General features: G+C 42.6%; 1 protein-coding gene across 1 annotated transcript in view; it reads right to left on the reverse strand.

The window, feature by feature from the left end:
* Nucleotides 1–248: 248 nt before the first annotated feature.
* Nucleotides 249–24,528, reverse strand: part of LOC142492444 (atrial natriuretic peptide receptor 1-like) — an 87,032-nt gene continuing 62,752 nt past the window's right edge. Inside the window, exons 12-13 of the mRNA XM_075595084.1 lie at nt 11,184–11,275; nt 249–3,506 (exon numbers count right to left, since the gene is read on the reverse strand). Coding sequence (XP_075451199.1) covers nt 3,345–3,506; nt 11,184–11,275 — 254 coding nt within the window. The 3' untranslated portion in view covers nt 249–3,344. The remainder of the gene's footprint in view (nt 3,507–11,183; nt 11,276–24,528) is intronic.

Below are 24,528 nucleotides of genomic sequence, written 5' to 3' on the forward strand. Positions count from 1 at the left end.
ATAGTTTTCAAGGTATCCTTTAAGGAAGAATGGTTAGAGCCAATGAGCAGTGATAAGCAATTTTCCTGAACATTATCAAAACAAAGCTAACAGTGTAAAGGTACATCACACATTAACAGTGCAATATGTATTTCTGTGGCGCTAAAGAAAAGGAATAATTTCTATCAGGAGTATAAAAATACATGTTAAAAGGCAAAAACATTAACAAAAAATATTCTTTATTAAATATCAGTAACAGTAAACCACGATACAACACATGGAAACAAATATCAGCAAAGATTATTTTGGACGTTCATTATTATAAAACGACAACATTGTGTTTTTCCATGACGGCAGAATGCAAAGCCCAGGGCTGAATTGCAGTAAGGAATTCCTTGTCTACAAGTCTTTTCCATCTACATCAAGAAGTCTATCATGATAATAATTCTTAATTATAATAAAGGTATCGTCCATTAGTCAACAATTTTCTTTTGCTAAATGTCTCCCATTCCTATTGTTACCAAGCGTCACCATTCAGGCTTTCAAGTTTAAGATTCACTACTCGGTCCATCTCTCTCGGTCGACAACTGTAGGCGTTTATATGGTTGGTCAACCACTTAATTCACTGTTAACTCTCACAGAACCCTTAAAGAGGTTGCAATTGTTTTTATTCTTCCCTAACCAGTTTTAACATTCTTTAATAGCCTCTTCACAGATAATTATCATAATCTATTAGGCTATATTTTGTTATGTACAGGGTTTTGTTGTGATGTTCCTCATCTTATGTACATGTTTTATAGGTGACAGACAACATTAATTATTTTCATCTCCGTTATCACCGCACACTAAATAACTCCATCAATATTTGTCTTATGCTAGAAAGCTAAGATGAACTCACAAGATCTGCACATGTCCACCTCAGCAACGCCTTGCTCACTAATAGTTAAATCCCTGCCTCCTTAATTAAATGGCTGTAATATATGCGTATATGGAGAAAGAATAATTCACTATTCTGAATCCCTTGCAGTCTTCTAAAACCACACACTGATTTCAAAATGCCCCTTGCATGAGAGCTTGAAGTGCTCTAGATCTTAAATTTCATTATTCTTTCCAACTTGTGTGATGCCTTTTTAAAATGTCAAGTTCAGCCTACCATATTTTCCATTTGTCTGCTGTTCTCTAACATTGCAGTCGCCTGTTCTCTTTTGAACTCCTTTAACATCAGTGTTTTGTAGACATCCCTTTTTACCATCTTGATATCTCAATAAAATAATATCTCCTCAAGGGAGCCTTTGAGTATCCACTCCACTAATGCTAACTTTTATGTCGACCTCTCTTGATACTAAGGCATTTGTACCAAAATATCCTGGCTTTGCAACTGTTGCTCAAAAACTGCACCAAATGTGTCAAGTATGTTTGCACCAGTTTTGCTTCGGTTTTACAGCCAGGAGACTTTGAAAATTGACCCTTAAAGGTCCCTATTAAAGTATGATGTGAAGGGGTCTTCAGGTTTGTTCTGGAACATTTACACTCCATTTAAATGAATGCAGCTGAAATCCTCCTAAGCAAGGGAAGACTGAGTCACAGCATATGGTACCGGGGTATAATTGTCCTAAAACTGCCTTATTTGCTAAATTGCTACACTTGCTGTAATATTTATTTTGCCCCTCCTCACAGGTTGTATGTAGCATAACTCCGACACTGCTTGTGGGAAAAAGAACAAAAAGAAATGTGGGATTTTTAGCTGCTTGGGGCAGGAAGTCTATTATAACACAAAAGTGGAAACATTTTGTGGCAAAAAAACTGTACTAGATGTATGAAAGAAATGTGATTTCAACGTTTTTGTCTTTAATACATATTTTGTGGATTTTCTTTCCCGTATGCCCATCTGCATTTATTTCTGAAAAACCCACACATTGATGTGAAAGATGTAAAGGCCTATGTACTAAGCATCACAAACGGTGTGCTCCTAACTACTAACCTCACATGTCTCTAGCTGCGCCTGCTGCTGCCTGCAGCACCAAGGTTTGTTTTTTTCATTTGCTTTGGCTCCCAAATATGGACTTCGCAAGGGATACAGATGTAAATGGTATGAACCGAAAAAAATAGATATTTCAGGGCACCACAAAATCAATTAAAAGTGCGTCAAAATCGTCCGCCCAGTTCAACTTGGCGTAAACCCTAAAAAGACTCTTAATTGTGTTAACGCAGAATTGTCACCACGTTGCTACTGTAAGGATCAACAAAAAATGTATTTGACACAGCACGGATATGTTATTATATGCTGTAGGTTAACAAAATGTATTATTTTCAATGTGTATCTATTATAAAAAAATATTTCACTAAGAACTGATACTAGTTATAAATACAAAAATACACACAATTTCTGTATTTCTATATTCAACATGAGAGAATGCATCACAAAACCATAACGGGCAGCAAATTCCGCATCATACGTATGAAGCCTTGATACCATTTTTTAATGTTTGAAAAACAAAGATCACTGAAATCACACATTTTTCAAAATAAATTAGTACATAGACCACACATACAACATCTGTATAAGCAAAGTCATTCATAATTGAACAACGATTTGAGAAATCAAAAAGTAAACACAAGTATATGGGGCAGAAGGAGTGGCTCAGTGAGTAAAGACACGGAGTGTGGACACCAAATTTTACCAGGGGGACCTGGTTCAATTTCCGGAGTCAGCTCCATGTGATCTTGGGCAAGTTGCTTTATCTCCCTGTGCCTCAGGCATAGATGGTAAGCTCATCTGGGCAGGGGCCGTGTTAAAAAATGTCTATGTGCTGTGTGCCACACACTCTACTGTAATTGTGAAGTGCTTTGAGCCTTTGGGTGCTTGGGAGAAATGTGCTATATGAAATAAAGTTATTATTTATATTAGTATTAATAATATTATATAACAAATCAGCCATTGCATTAGTGCGAACTGTATGTTATGTCAAACAATTGACTTTAACACGATGAAGCATCTACAGTAGATACAGTCAGATTAAGGAGTCTGTTTCTTTCCGTGGGATGCTGATCCATCTCAATGAAAAGGATGTACACGTCTCTTCATCTGTCAGTAACAGTGAGTTGCAGACATTTTTCTTCAAACTGTGAGTTACCAGCAATTGATGGTCTTCATTGGTCCCTAAATGCTCCAAAGTGGAGATGCAATCAGATGTCATAACCACTGTTTGTTCCCAGCACTGACATTGAACAACGGAAATGTTCCCAACCATTCCAGTCTCTTGCAGATCTTCATGAAGAGCATGGCTTGCCAAGAACATCATCCTATTATACCATGTAATAGGACACACAGAGGGACAAATACAATTAGCCAGGGCCAATGTGCTTCAGAACAAGGCTGATAGTGCTTCACTGGATAAGACTCCAGGTATCAAATTAAATGTGTCTCTCTCTATTTCTTGAATGGCTGCTGAAGTATTTGGACTGCCCGTCTTTGTTGCTGCAGCTGTCTTGCCTTCTAGCCAATAGGTTTCCATATCTCCCTTTCCCTGTTAAAAAAAAGTATAACATACACAGTACAAGTAAATAATTATAGTGAGTAGTGTTTTTTCTGCAGTGCAATTTATACATATTGCAGGAATTTAGGTCTGTAATTTCATCATAAACTGGTTTGAGTACTGTAAACTGTTTGACGTAGAGGTCTGTGTCTGTCTGTGTCTCACATGCCCTTTGTGTGAACTAGGGTGTGAGCAGCTGTGCCCCCAGGATACCACGTGAAAATCAATGTAGTTGTAAAGTCTACATTTCAAATGCCACATTGGGGCCTATTTAAAAAAAAAAAAAAAACCTCTCAGATATTGCCAGTGCAAAATTAGGGGGAAGTGGCATATAATTTGCCGCTATTTAAATTTGGCATACTTGCGGTATTCAGAAAAAGAAATTGCACGGTTGAAAATCTTAATTGCATTCCGTTTTTGCCAGATTTGCTGCAATACCGGGCGGACACAGACAGACATTTCACCCCAACCCCATGCCAAGCCAATGCCTTCCAAACCACTGGTATACACGGAGCCAAGCGGCCTCCACAAGGCACATAATCCCATCACATACCCCATGGCCGCCAACAATTTTCTCAGAGCCCAGGATTAGAGTTTCCACCAGGGCCTCTCCCACTCCCTGTGTCGGCTGTCTTGCAAGCCCCAGCCCCCTCTTTCAAATCTCGTCTCTCTCTCTCTCACCACCCTCTATTCCCTTTCTCTCCCCATTTACTTCTTCCCCCCTCACTCTCACTCATCCCTCTCTCTTCCTTACTCATTCTCCCCCCTCAAACTCCCTCTCCCTCTCTCCCCCATCTCCCTCTCACACACCCTCCCCATTCAATCAATCTCGCTGCCTCATCACACTCATTCCCCTATCCCCCCTAGCCACACACAATCCCCCCCCCCACACACACACACGCACACACACATACCATTCCACACAATCAGCTGCAATAACCATACAATACCCACACAATCCCACCCACAATAATTACCCCCACACAATACACACAGAATAATACCCCATTCAATAATACCCCCATCCACACAATACACACACACACACACACACACACACACACACACACACACACACACACACACACACACACACACACACACACACACACTTTCCCCCACACAATATGCATAATAATACCGCACAATACACACAATAATACCTCACAATAATACCCTCCCCCACAATACCCACAATACTCCCCCAAGATTACACATAATACAAACAATAATACCCCCTCCATAATATGCACAATAATACACCCCCCCACGCAAAATACACACAATAATACCCCCCCCACACACACAATATACACAGATTTACCGTGGGGTGGTCTCAGGCCTCTGGTGCCGCTCCAGTTCAAGCGCGGTCATTGAGCCTGACTTCCAGGCAGGCCCAGCTTCCAGTGTGCACTGGTGGGAGATTGAGGCCATGCGGCAGCTGGGGGGAACTGGGGCTAGCGCAGGAGAGAGGCCTGCAGCAGGAGCTAAGACAACTGGGGCCAGCGCAAGAGAGAGGCCTGCAGCAGGAGCTAAGACAACTGGGGCCTGGAAGCTGGATGCAGAAGTTGGGCTTGATCTCTGGCCAGGCCGAACTTCTAGTACCTGCTGGCCAGGGCCCCCTGCAGCAGCATGGGCTTGGCTCTCCCTCTTGTCGGCAGCCCGGACCCACCCCCATTGCCCCTACCCCTTGTCAACACATCTAACCTCACAACCCATATAGGAGTATCTTACAGCCCTATTAGCCAAATGCAGGGGTCCGAATGGGACCCCTCAGCATTAATCCTCCAGTGCTGTTACCACCCTAGTAGTGTGACGCAGATGATAGCGGCACTGAAGGCTACGCATATACCAAGGGCGACGCGACCGCGTGACGTTAGCCGTCGCTGTCTTAATAGAGATTCCTGCACTCTGGTGCAGGAGACCAGAGGGTGACCCTGGGGCGTGGCGGTGGCGTGGCCGTGAGCGGTTCGCTTGATCGCCGAAAAAGTAAAAATCCTTTGACTACCGGTGATTGCAACCGCTCCATCTCCCTGCAGCGCCGTCGCGGGTGCGCAAGTACTTACTACAGTGCTGTGCGACCTTGCAGTCACTGCAGCAAGTTCTATAAGCGTAGCTGAAGAAAGCATTGCTACAAATGTCCTGAGGAAGTGACGCCAGTCACGAAATGCGGAGGGTCAAAGGTCACGGCGCCTTGGAGAGAGCTGGATGTTATAGCGTGTCAGACCATTGCAGCAGGATACAGCGTCATCGCGAGAGAGGCTGTGTGTAACGAGTGCAGCTGTGTGCATCTTCCCTTCCCCTGTATCCATCTTGAAGATCTTCTGGAAGTCGGAGGGAAACGGGACACATACCCCACATCGTAGAGCCCACAGAGGACCCTCTCTGCAGCTGGCATCCGTTTCTGCATGGTTTTTACACACCTACAAACTCCGGTCCTGTTGCAAGTAACCCCTTGATGACCCGCTGCAGCAGGCTCCTTTGTTTTAATAAATAGTTAATTCATTTTGAGCTTTAGTGTTAAGTGTTATGTTTCTTGTGGTGTGTTCTGTGTTGTTTGTTTGTTTTTAACTATTACAAGTTACACTATGATTTTCCTTTTTGTCTTTGTCCCTATGCTACGGACCCTTTGATTGGAGATCTTCTCTGGATTGGACTATTTGGATCCCTTCCCCCATCTCTGTGTGGACTTCAATTTGGGACTTATTGGACATTTTCTTTACGGGCGCTGGTTTGTATCTGTTCCTTGTTGTATTTCTGGTGTTGTTCTACTAGTGTTCCTGGCTGCCCTGTTAACATTTGTATTTTATTTTATATACCTTTTTATTTCTTGATATATCCCCATTTTCAAGGGATTGTAGCGCCAAAAGCACTTTCCTTTGTGTTTTTTGATTGCTACAAATGTACTCCACTTACAAATTTAGTCCAACCTGAAAAAGTTCCATTTATGACAACGCTCTGTTGTCTATCCTTCAACCAGTTTTCAATCCAGGTGCAAATATTTTTACCCAGATATTTTTACCCAATTTCCTCTATTGTGTATTAAGAGGCTTTGCAAAATCTATTAATACAGTATATAGTCATACTACACATCTTATTAGATGATAGTATTCTTCTTTATTTTCAGTTGGTGCTCATCTTTGAAGTATGACTAGGAGGACTTCCACTCTGCCATTTGAAATCAGTAGAACAACTGAAATCTTCGGCAGCCGCACTTTGCAAAACGTAGTCTCACAGAAAGACATTATTCTTTGTCACGTTTATTGTAGGAATCTGGACGCACAATGTGTCAGGTGGTAAACCTCTTTCTCAGCTTTATAGAACAAGGTTTTGCTGTAAAACTACTTTTTGCAAAGTGCGGCTACCGAAGATTTCAGTTGTTATACTGATTCCCAAAATCTCAGTAGACCAAATAATGGAGAAAAGTGCATTGCTCAAACTGACTGCTGGAATGTTTTAGGACATAGTTTTCTCTTTGTTATTATAGAGTGCTAGAAAAATAGCTAAGGACTATAGTCCTTTTTTCATATAGTGCACGCCAAACAATGGTGAAAATATATACATGTATACAGTGTTGTATTGAGAAGTGATATTTAAATGATACCACTGTAATGATATAATGATCTACTAATTAAAATGTACCCTTTAATATGGAATTCTTTAAAATAAATTGATGACCCGGCTATGAAAGAGAGACACTGGTCTTCACAATAATATAACAATTGGCAGCCTTGAACCCCAGTGCAGGCTGTTGGCAAACTAAAAAGGTATTAAAAACATATTAAACAATTTGGTAGTCAGATAGTCTTCTTAAGCACATTGATTTTAACCCCTGAGGTACAAAGATTATATAACTAAAGCAACTTGTAATTACAGATACCTTATATAATATCTATTTAGTATGATTAGATTCAGTGGCGTAGCTAGAGCCCGTGCAAAGCCTGGGGGCCCGCACTCTTGGGGGGGCCCGCTCTGCCTTCCCCCCCCGTAGAGACCGGCAGGGTGAGATGGTATGAAGTGGCGGATGAAAATGTGGGGGAGATATGATGATGATGATGATGAGGGGGATTGGGGGAGATCTGGTAATAAGGGTGACTGGGCAAGATCTGATGATGATAATAAGCGAGAGATCTGATGATGGTGATGAGGGGGAGATCTGATGATGGTGATGAGGGGGAGATCTGATGATGGTGATGAGGGGGAGAGATGAAGAGGGATGATGAGAGAAAGGAATGGGGGAGGAAGAAAAAAATTGCAGTCAGTATTAATATTAATAGGGCACCGAAATTTTTTTTTTGCCCAGGGCCCCCGTGCATGTCTTGCTATGCCACTGATTAGATTTGTCAGTAATCAAGCAAAGTGTGTTGCTATTAAAGCCATGCAGCTATAATGTCTCTGCATGAATAGCCCCACAAATTAGCAACCGTCTCCTCAGAAGATGCTTGGTTGCTATGCTCTGATATAATGTTATTTTTGTAGCAACAGCACTTTGTAAGGACAGACACTTTGTGTAGTTTGATCTATTAATGAACAAGCAAAGTATGTTGCTGGTAAAGCTTTGCAGCTACCATGAACCAGCTTTACTGATTAACAACTAGCTCTTCAAGACATACAGTACTGTGCTGCAATACATTGATATAAATCTAATTCTTCTATGTAACTGCTCCAAGAACAATGGGTTTTAGGGGAGCGGTTTGACACTCAGTAGGTCTCGGCACTGCCTTGCTCTACTTTGCATAGGTTTTCCTCACTTCTACCCCTCTCACAAAATGTCCCAACTCGCTTCATCTCTTGGAGCAGTTACCGTATGTACAGTAGAGGAGTTGCATTTACATGTGTAGACCAATGTATGTCTATCATAGTCTGGTCATTCATTTCTTTTAAATAATTCTATATTAAAAAGGTACATTTTAATAAGTAGATTATCATTACAGTGGTACCATTTAAATATCACTTAAATCATCACAACACTATTATATATATATATATAAAAAAACAAAAAACAAACAGAAGCGCAAGCTCCATAGCATGTAACTGTTTAAACAATAGAGTACATTTATTAAAAAACTGCAGCCCAAAGGAAATGCATTTACAGGATTAAAAAAAGCAACCATATGTGGGAGAGAAATCTGTATGTGTGGTCATCTACGGGGGTGGGGGAGTCCAAGATAGGCAGGGTGCACCAGAACAGCTCGTAGCCACAACCAACTTCTGTCACGAGCTGGCGCACTGTGCGGCAGATTCCTTGAGCACAGACGAGCTATTATCAAGGGAATATTGGCGCACAGTGTCCTCGTCATTTTGCTCAAGTGCATTCCAAAGATCCTAGGGGGCTAGGATCTCATTCATCTCATTCGCGTCATCAGACGGCGACGACGAAGGCACGGGTCTCCAGGCTGTTCCTACTCGGGCTCCTAGTCATCAGACTCTGTACTGTTAAGGAGATTCTCCGTGGGAGCTAAGTATCCTCTGCACTGACTGCATCTCATTCTTATGCGAAGTTCAGACGGGACACTGATTGTTGCACTGCTGCAGCTCATCATCATCCCTTTTCAGCCCTCAACATTATATGCACATTACACTGTTTTTCTATTTTACAGCATATATTATTCAGCTATTCGGCATTGCCTGTTAGTTATTATTACAGCAGAATCTAGATATAGTGCTGTCTTTTTCAACTGTATAGCAACAGCTTATGTTTGCATATTCATGCTGTAGCAGGATGTGTTGTCATGGGTCTTTGCCTTAGCTAGGTCTTGGTATCAGCATTCTCAATTGAGCAGCTTTTTCCTTGTTGACCGGCCGGTCTACAGAAGGGAGGCTTTATTTGAGCCTCACCAGTCTGATATTATGTGTCATTTGATTATTATTTTGCTTATAAATTTCTGGCTTTAGCTTTGGTTCCCACTATTATTACACGTTGCATGTGTCTGTTTTTCCATACTTTTTGAGGTGTGAGAGAGTGATTTTATTATGTTTGTATGTTATGTGATGTGTCTTTAATAAATTTGTTATACTTGTTTACACCAGAGTGCTTTACGTGGGATACTTTGTTTCTATTTTTGTATATGTATATATATGTATATATATGTATGTATATGTATATATATATATATATGTATATATATGTATGTATATGTATATATATGTGTATATATGTATGTGTATATATATATATATATATATATATATATATATATATATATATATATATATACACACCATTGTTTAAGGTGCACTATATGTAAAAGGGACTACCTTTTTCTTTTCTTAGCTATTTTTCAAAATCTAAGTAGGCCATATCAACTGCATTACCCTAATCTAAAGTCCAATTTACCGCCTCAAAGAAACTATTAATAAGGTTAGTTTAGCACGACCTATCCTTCATAAATCCATGCTGACTATTACTAATAATGTTGTTTTCCATTAGGTATTTCTAAATATTATCCCATACTAAACCTTCAAGTTGCTTCCCACTATCAATGTCGTGCTTACAGGTCTGTAATTCCCAGGTTGTGATGTATTGTATTGTATTGTATGTCTTTATTTATATAGCGCCATTAATGTACATAGCGCTTCACAGTAGTAATACACGTGGTACGTGATGTACAGTAGCTCCCCCTTTAAATATAGACCCCATGTTTTCTTTATGCCAATCTTGTGATACTGGGCCTGTGGAAATGGAGTCCTTGAATATTAAAAGTAATGACTTAGTAAAAAGTTAAAGACTATTACAGAATGTACCTCCTTAAGATCCCTTGGGTTCATGCCATTGGGGCCAGGTCATATCTAACAATATTTTAAAGATTGCCAATTTATCTTCCACATTATTTCTTGCATAAATGTCACCCCCATTTATTTCTTATAAGGACTTTTTGAAGTCTATTTTGTATACTGAATTGTGACAATAAATAACTTTATTGGTGGTCCTGAATCTTTTCCTGTAAAGATGTTGAGATATATTATGAAATCATGTGCAGACAGTATCATTGAATCGCAATGGAATTTCGGATGTATCAACTCATTACGTCTATTTTTTTTTTTTTTTTACCTTTTTTCATGAAAATAGTCTTAGTAAAGAAAAAAACTAAGAACTCATTTAAGACACCTATTTCTTCCTGATTTGCCATAATAAAATAAAACCTACAGTACCTTTTTAAATATAGAAGTTTTCCTGTCAAAAAGAACATTTAATGTGTTTTCCTCAGTAATCAAAGAATTTAGTTAATGACTTTTACCTCTACAACGACAATATGTGTTATGTTGTAGAGATATGTAGTGGTACAGATATATCCGACGTTGTTACCAGTGGGAGAAGCGGTCATTGTTTTAAATAAACCGTGCTTGAAAAAGGGGCAGGGCTAACATGCGATTTCACCCGCACAATCTTGTCAGAGGGATTAATGACATTGGCTACATCTGTATTTTGGTTGTCCATACACAGGTAACAATCACGCACCAAGATGTCACTAAATGCCCATGTAACACGTATGGCCTACTGTAACTCCAGGCTTAATTGCTTCTATGGAAAACCTTATAACCTCTTATAACCATTTCTAAACTAATACAAGCTATAGCTCTTAATGTTTTTTAAAGTTGTTCCATAGACACCAAACATAATAGGCAATGAAAAGTACACACTTAACAGATGGGATTTTTCAGATATACCTTGACTTGTAATGTCCCACGGCAATGCAATATATAACCTCCGATCTGTTTCAGTAGGCCATGAGTGCTGAAACTGCACTGTATTTTGAGAGCTGGAAGAAAAACACACTCATTTGTTCTCAAGACAAAAAAGGTATCATTTATTTTCATGTTTTAGGAAAGGAGCAAAACAAAGGAAACAAGGTTCTAAAAGCAGACAGACGTATTTCTGAAATATCTGCACATATACAATAGACCCAGGAATACCAATATCGAGCCACTCAGATGAAGGTGCAATACGAGTTAAGAGAATCAAACAATCGGTTGTGAGAAATGATTAAACAATAAACATCTCTCAAACTTGGAATACTGTACATGCCAACATTTGAAACCTTCCATTGGAGGGAGGAGGGAAATGAATGCGTTCTGTCTGTCTTTCATTGGCATGCATGGTATTGTAGGTGTTTTTACCAGTTTGAATGTAGACAATTAATACTTATTTCAGAAAAATAATCAGAGAATCTCCATGATAAGTAGGTAGAGTTGACCAGCATGAGTGTTCCCAGAAATGTGTAGGTTTATGTAAACGGTGGGCCCCAGTATTATTGTAAATCTTTACAGATTACACAAGAGACTGTCAACAGACCCTTCTCCCTTTTCATTTCACACTTGATAAGTTTGAAAGTTAAATTTAGCCGGATGGTGTCAATAAATGTTGTCAAGGAACATTAAAAAAAAAAGTGTCCCGGATAGTCTACATTTCTTGAAGACTTCCTTCCTCCAACTACTTACATGTGTCACAGTCATACTCCTGAGGCGTAACCATCACTTCTAATTTATTGTTGAAAAGAGAGCTGGGTTAGGCATTTTTCCTAACATAAATGTGAATGTAACTGTAATGTGCCCTTCTTCAACAATTAACAAAAGTAATATATACAGACCATTTCATTTTGCGATGACAGTAGCAATGAATACCCAGAGCAAGGCTGGATGCATTGTACTTTTTGGGGGTACTAATACTTAATTTAATTTAACTGTCCATCTTTGGTCACATGTAACAGTTGCAACTAAGATTGATATAAAATAGGTAGCACTGATCAATATTTTACCCTTCCTCTGGTACTGTACGTTATGGACAATTCATTGTAGTAAACATGGAACAATCTCTCACTTCATTTTTTAGTACTCCTTACTTTCTATATCAGTGGTTCTAAAACAAATGCCATATTTTGGACCACTTCTGTGTTAATCATTTTTTGGAGGGCTCCCATGCTCTGTTCATCAATATATTTACATATTAGTATAACATATATTTAAAGAAGTGGGCCTGAATAAAAACCAGCCTTTAGTAGTGGTAGAAAATGTACAGAGATGCCTGAAGTGAATTTTGAAAGGGGAGACCAGCACTAAAGTCTTCAGAGACCACTTTCGGCTTTGTGTCTCACTCCACCATCTATCCAGCTCTGAAGGTATGTTATTATATGACAGGTATGTAAAATGTGTGTACTGTTGATACACATAAATATGCAATCAATGCCTCTGTCTATTCAAATGATTTGTAATATTACTGCAAATACCCATCATCATGGTTAAAAAACAAATGAGTTAGAATGCACATACGTTTCTACCTTTCAATGCCCCTTTTGTTTGCTCTGGTGCTAATGTGTTCCACCATCAGCTCTCCATTAGGAACAAGACCTTTCTCCCTTCATACAAGATATCACATTTTTCCTTCTTACATTAGAGTATATGTAAAGTGAAGAGATATTTCCCCGAAGTCAGGAACTTTCAATGGAGCTCTGGCCTTCAACCAAAATTCCACTGAATGTTGTCCTGGAGACTACTTGGGGTATCTCTACACCTTATATAGCACTCCTGAGAGAGGCCTCACCATTCTTTTTGCAGATTTGATGCTAAAAAGCCATGAAAGCTGTCTTTCTGGAGTATATAGAATACTGCCCTAAGTGTTTTAAAATCCTTTTGAAAAAATGTACACATATGTTTAAATTTTCACCTATAAAATGGTAAAAAACAAAAAGAGAGGACACGCCCCCCGATGGTGAATGGCAGCTTAGAGTGAGAGCTCCATTCCCCCCGGTGCATTACAGTGAAAAATAACAGTTAAAACACTATCGTTTCCTTACGAAAGATAAGCGCAACATACATCAACCTACAAGAATGGCTTCTACCAAGGTGTTGCGCAGAAAAACGCAGCCAGTATCTACATATTTTAAAAGTAAAGACACAGCTAAGGCCGGGACTCCCGATTCCCCTGTGCAGCTGCCAGCAGCGGACCCTGATATGGACAGCCCTGCAGAGGAGCAGGACGATATGGCAGTGATGCGCCGAAAGGACATGAAGGAGTTTTGCTTCTCCATGAAAAAGTTCTTCAAGGCACAGCTCTGGGCACTACGGAAATATGTGGATGCCCTGGGGGAGCGTACCGATACCCTGGAGTCTAGGGCAGCAGAGAACACCAGCGCCATATCCCAGACACAAACGCAAGTGTCCACCCTTAAATATCAAATCAGATCCCTGGAGGACAAGATCGAGGATGGGGAGAACCGAGATCGTCGCTGCAATGTCCGCCTGCGCGGGGTGCCAGAATCGGTCACAGATCCGGAGGACTTCGCCACTAAGTGGCTGGAGCATCTGTTCCCAGATCTGACAGAAAGGGACTTAATGCTAGACAGGTGCCATAGGGCACTAAGAGGAAGACCTCAGCAGGGGGGTCCCCCCAGGGACATCGTTATGCGGTTCCACTGCTACCGGACAAAAGAACAAACATGCCGAGTCGCCAGAGAGAGGAAAACAGTGGAGTTTGAACACATCAAATTCCAAGTATATCAAGATCTGTCCTCGGCTACCCTGGCAAAAAGAAAGGCAATGGCCCCCATAACTAGAGCTCTCCGGGATAAAGAGGTGCGCTACAGGTGGCTGTTCCCATGTGCAGTTCTGGTTCTGAAAAATGGTGTTGCACACACACTGAAACATGCAGAAGATGGAGAGAGATTCCTTCGTAAGGTACTTGGCTCCCCGCAAAGTCCCCCTCACCTGGTAGCTGACAAAGATGGCGCCCCCTCAACCTCATGGCGCGCAGCTGGGAGCTCACGATCCGTAGCTGGAGCTGAAGAGGAGCCGCCGAGCTCTACATAGACTCCGCTCTGCCACCCCAATAAACATCTACATCCTCCCCCAAACTCCCCAGCAAGACCCTGTGGAAAGCCCTAGCCGAGAGGTGCCTATCCGGTGGCCACCAGCGACCCCCCCACTGGAACCAAGAGGATTTTCAGCCCCCACAGGTCTACTCACTCTTTTTGCGGGGCGGCCATCTTCCCCTGCTCCTTCCCTGAGGCGCGCGGGTGCAGTCCTGTTCTTCGCGGGCTGCCGCGGTGATGTCACTGGCTCTCGCGAGATTTGGAGTGGGGTGCAGGTGCAGAGAGAACCAGCGGCGACGGTGCTGGGAGCTGACGTCACTGGGGCCCATGACGGCAGTAGCAGGGTCGCACCGGCACTCAAATCCCCCCCTAAAGCCAGGATGTGTTGCCGAGCTGGCGGGACCCAGCGGATAGACTCACCGGGCGGCGCATTCGGAGCTGCAGCGCATCAGATGACATCACCGGAGCCCATGACGGCGGTAGCAGGGTCACGCCGGCACACAAACCCCCCCCCTAAAGCCAGGATGTGTCGCCGAGCTGACGGGACCCAGAGGATAGACTCACCGGGCGGCGCCCTCGGAGCTGCGGCGCATCTGAGAACAGAGGGGGCGGGATAGTGACGTCAGGGGGGCGAGATAGTGACGTCAGGGGGGGCGGGTTAATAACGTTAGGGGGGGCCAGACTGGGGGGCAGGAGGAAATGCTGATGCAGCGGGCTGATGGACAGAGGAGGGAAAGTGTACAATAAATACATGCCCGGGCCATCAGAAGGTTGGGGAGTCAGTGGCTGTCTCCAGCTTGTCCCCACATAAGAACATGGGCCATCATAAGGAGAAGGGTCTGCATGCTGTCGACTATCGTCAGCGTCACGTGCGCTAGTGGTTCCTCCGCCACCTTGGAGGCCGCTGGGTGGTCGCAATATGTGTAGATCACCCACATATTAAAAGTTAACCACCCACACATTCAAACACAGAGGCACTTAACGGGGGGGAGCCCATCACCCTGCCATATAAAGGGTAGACATTCACGTATGAATGGATATTGAAAATTAGGTGGCCGTTCTTCTGAGCTCCTCACCTCCAAGAATGGCCGAGATTGGAGCTACGAAGACCGCACAAAAAGAACCCTCTGAGGGGGGCACGGGACTCCTTACTACCTACATTCACGTAGAGGGCAAAAGTAGGGGGTGCAGGGAGAGAGGGAGTTAAAGGAGAAACCCATTTGGTAGATGTTATGTGATTGAGTATTTTTTATTGCTAAAGTTATAAGTTATACTGTTATTTAACTGTTGTCTGTTTAAAGGAGATGCGCCGGCGGGACAGTTCCCTGATCGGCGTGTATGTGTCCTCCGCTATGATCCCTACAGAACATGGGTCGCAAACAAGTCCCAGGGAGGCCAGGACCCAGCAGGCAGGGGAGATCCCGTCGTCAGTCTGGGCCAAAGGACCCATCCCTTGGGCGCAAGGGCCACTTCCGGGGGCTCCCGGAGTGGGCTCTTGTCTTCATGTTCCTATTTGTTTTCTGTACGCTAGTATATTCGTCGTTAGATGTTGTGAACCCAATCCCCTTTGTTGTGAACCCCATGTGCTCCCTTTTGTCCCCCCCCTTCCCCTCTCTCTTCCCCACCCCCCCGCCTCCTCCCACTTCCTCCTTACCCTCCTCTCAACTACCAACTTAAAAGGTTGCGCCCTGAAGTGAGTGATCGTCAGGTCCTGCACATGGATTCCACGGGTAAGTCAAGCAAAATACTGCACCGACACACTTTATTCGAGCAAATACCCAGTATGTACCTGGCAGATACCTGGAATGCGCCGCTCCTCACCTCTGACAAGCCCCGTTGCGTTTGCCTTCCCAGCCTGGGTTCATGCCTGGCTGACGGGCGGCTGATCTGTTAAATGATAATGATTAGAATTTAATAGGCTGCAATGCTTCGCGTGTCTACCAGATGGCATAAATTCATGAATTGTAATGCAGTATATATATATATACTGTGCAGTATTGCAGCCAGCGGGAATAAAATGCTTCAATCCCTGCCTGGAAAATACCTCAATGCACCCGGGCAGAAAACAGTCACAAACCTCAATACACCCGGGTATACCCGAATTCGTGGGACTAGCCGAGCTCGAATAAAGTGTGTCGCCAGTGTAGCGCGACACGCAGTCACACACAGTAATAAATGGCGTTGACTTTTATATCCCACAATGTGCAGGGCTTTAACAACCCCACCAAACGCAAACTAGCCTTCACTGACTATAAAAGAAAACATGCTGACGTGTTGCTCCTACAGGAGACACAATTCAGTAAAACCAATACCCCCAAATACCTTGACAAAGACTTTTCCCAGGTTTTTTCTGCCTATGTGGAAGTCAAAAAGCGGGGTGTTGCCATCCTATTCCGTAATAATATCCCATTCGAAGGTCTACTAACCAAACGAGATAACGAGGGCAGATATATTATAACAGTAGGTACTATTAGGGGACAAAAGATCACAATCGCATGTATATATGCCCCTTGTGAAAGGAGTGCAATCTTCTTCGAAAAATTCTTTAAAATCCTAAATTCGGTTACGCAGGGAAGCGTTGTTTTAGCAGGAGACTTTAATATGGTCCTACAACCTCACATGGATAGATCAGGTGGAGTTACCCTACACAATAAAGGAGAAGGTCTTTCCCTATGCAGAGGTCTCAAATGTAACCAACTAATAGACATATGGAGAGAGCTACATCCAGCAGATAGGAATTACACATTCTTCTCGCACCCACATGGCTCATACAGTAGGATTGATTACTTCGCAGTATCCTGTCACCTGGTCCCCAAGGTCGCCCAAGCGGAGATCCATGATATTTCATGGTCTGACCACGCACCCATAGAGCTCCGGTGCAACAATATTCAAACAGGTAGACCAGGAACGAACTGGAAGCTAAATGAATCCATTCTAAAAATTCCAGAGATCTGTGATATTGTGGGTAATGAGATAGACCAATTTTTCAAGGTAAATGCTGGCTTTGTCTCCTCACATCTGGTCCTCTGGGAGGCGCATAAAGCGACTCTCCGAGGTACCCTCATAAATATCACAGCTAGACGAAAAAAAGAGAGAGAGGCAAAAATTGTCAAGCTCCAAACTAAATGAGAGGCTCTCTCCACCAAGCATAAAAAGAAACTAGATCTGCAAACCCTACAAGAGATAAAAGACACTAAAATTGAATTAAACATGATACTGACCTCCAGGGCTGATAATTAATTGAGTTGGTCAAAGAGGAAATTTTACGAAAAGGCAAACAGGCCGGATACGATGCTGGCCCGCATGCTGAAAGACCGGCAAACTAAATACAACATCCAAGCTTTACGCTTAAAATCTGGTACCCCTACATCCAACCCCCAGAAAATAGTAGATGAATTCAGCTCCTTTTATGAGACACTCTATAATGGTGAGAAAGTGGCACATAATCCTTCCACGAGCAGTAAATTAAGAGATTTCCTGGCTAGCTCCAATCTGGTGAGATTGATGGAATCAGACATAGCCTCCCTAAATGCCGACTTCACATATGAAGAGTTGACACAGGCCATTAAGGAACTTAAACCTTCGAAGACACCGGGGCCGGACGGCTTCTCAGGGTTATTCTACAAGAAATTTATTGAGCTGCTTGCCCCGAGGTTGCTCCAAGTATTCAACGCTATCTTAGCGGGAGCCCCCATCCCCAAAGAGATGTTACAGGCGTCTATATCAATCATTCTTAAACCAGGGAAAGACCCACTAGATTGCAAAAGTTATAGGCCCATATCACTAATCAATACGGATATCAAGCTGTATGCTAAGTTACTGGCCAACAGAATATGTCTTATCCTACCCAGACTTATACATCCAGATCAGGTCGGATTTATCAAGGGCCGACAAGCCGCAGATAATACCCGTCGATTTATAGATCTGATCGATTTGACCACTACTGACTCCACTCAAAGTATGTTGTTAAGTCTGGACGCCGAAAAGGCTTTCGATAGGATAGACTGGCCCTATCTGAAGGTGACGCTTGCGGCATTTGGTTTTGGAGATCTGGTGAGTGATGCGATTTTATCGCTGTACTCTAACCCCACCGCCAGGGTTGTACACCAAGGCTACCCCTCTCGGCCCTTCCAAATTAGGAGTGGTACGAGACAGGGCTGCCCACTATCACCCCTCCTATTCACCCTATGTATCGAATCCCTGGCGGCACAAATCAGAGGAAACCCTGACATCTCAGGGTTAAACGCATATTCTCAAACCCATAAAGCGGCCCTGTACGCAGATGACATCCTCTTGATGATCACTAAACCCCTCACTTCACTCCCGAACCTATTTGACCTACTGGACCGGTTTTCTAAAATTTCCGGCTTCAAAATCAATCAGTCCAAGTCTGAGGCTCTCAATGTCAATCTCCCCAGACACATAGAAAAAATACTAAATTAAACTTTAAATTTCACTGGCAACACAATTCTATAAAATATCTGGGTGTCCACATCACCAGAAACGTCAAAGAAATATATGACGCAAATTACCCCAACCTAATCCGGACCCTAAAATCAGAGTTACAAAAGTGAACATCTAAAAGGATCTCCTGGATAGGAAGAATCCATAGTGTCAAAATGAACTTACTCCCCCGTATCTTATATCTCTTCCAAACTCTCTCAGTGCCACTCAGATTGAAGGACATACACTCACTTCAATCCGACATCTCCAAGTTTATATGGGGAGGTAAAAAACCAAGAGTCAGCAAAATTAATATGAAAAGACCGGTCTTGGCTGGGGGTCTAGCGGTACCCTGCCTGCTATCATATTACAAAGCGGCACAGTTGAGCCAAATTGTACAATGGCAGTCTGACCCGAGATCTAAGAGATGGGTCGAATTAGAGAGCGCAGCCTGTGAACCTCTAGAATTACATAATCTAATCTGGCTCCCCAAAATGGCGCGAAAAGGCGCCAATATGCCGCTATCCTCAATGACCAACTCATTGTCAATCTGGGAGGCCACAAAATTTAAGCATTCCCTCACAACGACACGCTCTATGATGTCACCCCTGTGGAATAATTCCGAGTTCGTGCAGGGCCTATCGGTCGGTAATATATCAATTTGGAAAAAGAAAGGTTATAATCGGATTAAATATCTGGAAGGCCATGACAGAAAAGTTAAGACGTTTGATCACGTCAGATTAGAAAAAGAGATCCCCCACTCAGAATTCTTTAGATACCTTCAGATCAGGGCGTTTTACAACAAATATGCCCCGTACCCACCATTGACATCCTTCGAAAAGCTCTGTCTGGCAGAGACCGACACAAAGGGACTTACCTCGCAGCTATACAGCGAAGTGATCAGTGCTAGCGATCAATCCCATGAGATACCCTAATTTAGATCACAATGGGAAACAGACATCGGAGAATGTCTGGAAGACGATGACTGGAGTGCTATTTTTCTAGCCACAGCAAAGTGTTCCATATGTACCACCCTCAAGGAGAACGCATATAAGGTCCTGATGCGATGGTACCTTACCCCACTAAAATTATCAAGGTTCGTGCCGGGATCCTCCCCGCTGTGCCCACGCCAGTGTGGAGGATCAGCAGACCTGCTACATATGCTGTGGTCTTGCCCGCGGATTTCCCCATTTTGGGAGACAATTAGACTTTGGATAAAGAGACTGTTTGATCTCACTATTCCCCCGGATCCGTGGCTGTTTCTCCTGAAGAAACCACTAGCGGGTCTCTCTAAAACTCATAATAAACTTATTGCTCACTTTGCAATTGCAACGCGGTGTGAGATCGCAGCACTATGGAAAAGCTCGGACATACCAACCATCCCAAACATTCGGAATCGCATTTGGTTTATCTGCCAGATGGAAAAGTTAACGAGTCTGGTTAACGACACTGGCGACAATGATCTAAAAGTCTGGACGCCTTGGTTGGCACAGACAGACATCCCAGGGATAGAAAGGACATCAATCTGGCTATTATAGTTTCCAGGTCCGTTCTCCTTGGGAGAGGTGTGCTACACCCATGCTATGCATCGGATGCCCACAACACAGCCAGGCAACATAACTAGAGAGGCCGCGTAACAACTCTGAGACTCACTCACGATCACAAGCACCCATCCCTACCCCCCTACCTCCAACCCCCCTCTTCCCCCCCCCCCCTCTCTCCCTCTTGGTTCAATGTTTGTCTACCGGTTTGTCTGTCCGTATGGTTGAGTGTTTGTCGGTCTTCACGTTTGTTTGTCTACCCTTGAAGTTGTCTACTTGTCGATGTATACGTCGTTTGGATGAGTCGTATGTCTGCCGATTAGCCGGTTGGGCTGTTCGTGAATCGGTGGCAGAGCATGTGCACCTGATCCCCCCCGGTTAGAGGGGGGGTCAGATACCGTATTAATGACTACGGATTGCGGGCCATGTACCGATGCCCCTCTAGGCTCACCGGTTGGATCACAAGTTGAAGTTCTATGCCATAGCTATTAGTATCATTATACCTCCGGATATAATAAGAATCACCACGACATGATGTATCTTGAAATGTATTGTACTGTATACTTTTATAAACTAATAAAAAATTTAAGTTAAAAAAAAAATGGTAAAAAAAAAAAAAAAGAGAGAGGAAGGGGGATTATATTTTTACATTTCCTTATTCCAAATCCTCCACGTCCTGTAAAAGGACAGGTAATCAAAGGCAATTGGTCAAGAGATAAGACAAACCTCACCTGAAACTACAGGTCATCGTAATTTCGAACAACTCCATACCAAATGATGACTGCACGATAAAGGATTTAAAATAATTCACAAAAAGTAACTTAGCTTTAGGTTAATAAACACACTGCTGTGATTACTTCCCTTTGGTTCAAATCACCTTTAATCTCTATAGCGTCATGCAATATGTGGAGATTGTGTCTACAAAGGGTATGTGCTCACACCAACTACTGCAAATGTGCAGGTTCTTTGCAGCAACGTCTGACTCAGGATCATCTCCCTGGCATACAAGACCTTAGACTACTATTAAGCAGATAAAGTAACACACCTCTTCAGCTCAACATACAGTAGCTCTGGCCTGTGAGAGTTTTATAGCTTGGAATTAAGCTTACTTGGCCACATTAAATTGGTGCTGAAATCTCTATGTTGAGCTACAACAATGTTCACCAGTTTACTTATTGATAACCAGCAATGTGTGTAAAGTTCGCATCAATTAGCAAATCTGGTGAAATTGGCCAACTTTTGCAAACAAAATGCATGAAAAAATAGTAGCATGTGTCGCTAAACAAATCTGCTAGGTTACCTTGTGAAATAAAGACAATTAACGTCAAAAGCTGAAGAAAAATGGCAATATTTCTTGAAATGTATGACATTTTGTGAAAAGGGCGACATTTGAGTTCCATCGTAGTTGTGTGAAAATGGCAACATTTGTATAACATTTGCAAAAAAAAAAAAAAAATTGCAAACATGCATACATTTTAACCCTTTAATTTCCATTCAAGGAATGTATTCATCAACTGGCGCAAGGAACAGCACAAGATGTATACATTTTTTGTACCAGTATTGCTTTGGTGCTGTCGTTCTGGAAAATACCCTCCCATTTGCAGAGTCCATATCATGTTGGTAATGCACATAACTAAATTGAGGTCACATTAGGATAATAATCCTGACTAGCTTACTGTATATTTTTTCTTTTTTTGCTGTTCTATTAGTAACTTTGTCATTATATGGGGACAGCTAAAGAACAAGGAACAAATCTAAAGAAAGATTGGTTTGGATAACATTGCCGAAGTAAGCAGATGTGTTCTATTTATGTACAGTAAGTAGGTAATAATCTCTCAGGACAGGGCATTCATTACCTGTCTGTGGCTTCACCTCTTGCCTTCAATTCCACCTCCATGGGCATTAATTTCCAGGGAATGCCCTGTCCGGAGGGGATTATTACTATTATAGGCTAATTTATTATTATTATATCTTGTGTGTTTGGATTGATTTAGAAGCTTTTTTTTTAATGATGGATAAGAAATGTTATTATTTGAGAAATGTTACTATGTCTTTGTGCCAATGTACTGTATAATAAAAATAAGTTTCCTCCTCGAAAGTCTCCACGGCTCAAATTAAGGTCGCTCTTATAGTGCCGGCAACAGCGACACGACCGATGACGTCGCCACTGGTGAAAGTTGTAATTCAATTTGCAGCGACGTTGTGAGCGACAGGGTCATTCATTGATTCAGAGACAGTCAAATGTGGCGACAGTCTCTGGAAAAATCAAATTTACCTGGTTTCCAAATTTTTGGTTGCTCCGTTGCTGTCGAGCTTACTATAAGCACTTGCGACAGACTCAATTGATTTGTTTTGGAGTGACGTCCCTGACACTATAAGTTAACCCTAAGGTTCCACCATCCTCCTCCTCCGAAGGTCTCCTTTACTGAATTTGCTGCTCCGCTGATGTTGTGGGCTCTTTGCAGCAACTTCTGACCATGATCATTTTCCTGGCATACAAGACCTTAGTTTAAAGCAGACAAAGCAACATCTCTTCACTTGGCAGCTCTGGCCGGTAAGAGCTCTGTAGCTTGTAATTCAGTTTAATTGGCAACCTTTTATTACATAGTAAAATTGGAAAAAATGAGTGGTGCTCTAAAAGAAGCCTCAAAATGTATTTGCAGAAAACTATAACATTCAATATTTCATATGATATTCCTGAGATGAAACTCCTCGGTAATCAATAAGTGGTAAACAATCCAACATGAATCACTTCTCCATTGTAATCTGACTAGTGGGCTAGGACCCCCACAAGCACTGTAGTAAGCGGCCACACAATAAATAAAAGTGTCCCAACATAAAGCATCAGAATGGAGTGTTTGCCAGTGATAAAATAACTCACATTTGGAGTGGATGTTGTCCTTGTAGATATCAAATATTCTTCTTTTCCAATGGGGGGTGTGCATCCGTTTTTTCTGATAGAGATAAATGCAAAAGCAAAGAAAAAGCAGGCACTGTTTCTAAAGGAAAAAGCAAAAAATTGAGTAAAGTCAAGGAGAGCGTTTGCCCTTAAAAAAATTATTTAATGGAATCAGCAAAAACATACAGCTACATTACGGGGTACAAAGACCCCCACCAACGCATTTCGAGCGTGAGCTCTTTATCAAGGTGACTAACTAAGGTACTCACCAGTCTGCTTAAATACCCTTAAAACGTGCTGTCATCCATTCCCAGTTCACTTCCTGAAACTCCTCAGGAGTGACGCATACGTAATGACGTCAGCACGTTTTGTACAAACTAACACAACTTTATTGACAAAAAACACTCAAATCTTTAAAACGCTATTAGCACTAGTGCTCATATGTCTTTTCCTATGTGAATATTGCGTTTTTAAGATTTGAGTGTTTTTTGTCAATAAAGTTGTGTTAGTTTGTACAAAACGTGCTGACGTCATTACGTATGCGTCACTCCTGAGGAGTTTCAGGAAGTGAACTGCGAATGGACGACAGCACGTTTTAAGGATATTTAAGCAGGCTGGTGAGTACCTTAGTTAGTCACCTTGATAAAGAGCTCATGCTCGAAACGCGTTGGTGGGGGTCTTTGTACCCCGTAATGTAGCTGTATCTTTTTGCTGGTTCCATTAAATAATTTTTTTAAGGGCAAACGCTCTCCTTGACTTTACTCAATTTTTTGCTTTTTCCTTGAGAAATAGTGCCTGCTTTTTCCTTGCTTTGCGTCAACCTTTTATTACAGTCCTGAAATCTCTGTGTTGTACTGCAACCAGCTTTACCAGCTTATTTACAAGCCGGGTTTTAACTAGCGATGTGTGAAATATTGCATAGTGTACGTATGCAAATCTGGTGCAAGTTTAGCTAAAAAAAATTGGTTGGTTAGGGCAGGGGGGCGCAAACTTTTTTCCCTGCGACCCCCTGCCGGCGGTCCCCTCACCTCCGTGCCCCCCCTCACCCCTGCTGCGGCATCGGCGTCATGACGTCACATGACCTCGTGGCGTTGCCATGGCGACGCGTGTGAGAAGCCGCTGTAGCCAAAGTAAATTAGGTTTACAGAGGCCCTGCAACTCCCCCAGCACTTAATTTAAGTGCCTTGGGAAGCGCACAGGGCCTCTGTAAACCCCGCGCCCCCCTGCACTCAGTCTCGTGCCCCCCCCTGGGGGTCGAGACCCCCAGTTTGCGCACCGCTGGGTTAGGGGAAATACGGCAAAATGTCCCAAAATTGGAGAAATGT

The sequence above is a fragment of the Ascaphus truei genome, chromosome 1 (assembly GCF_040206685.1).
Source record: "Ascaphus truei isolate aAscTru1 chromosome 1, aAscTru1.hap1, whole genome shotgun sequence".
NCBI lineage: Eukaryota > Metazoa > Chordata > Amphibia > Anura > Ascaphidae > Ascaphus > Ascaphus truei.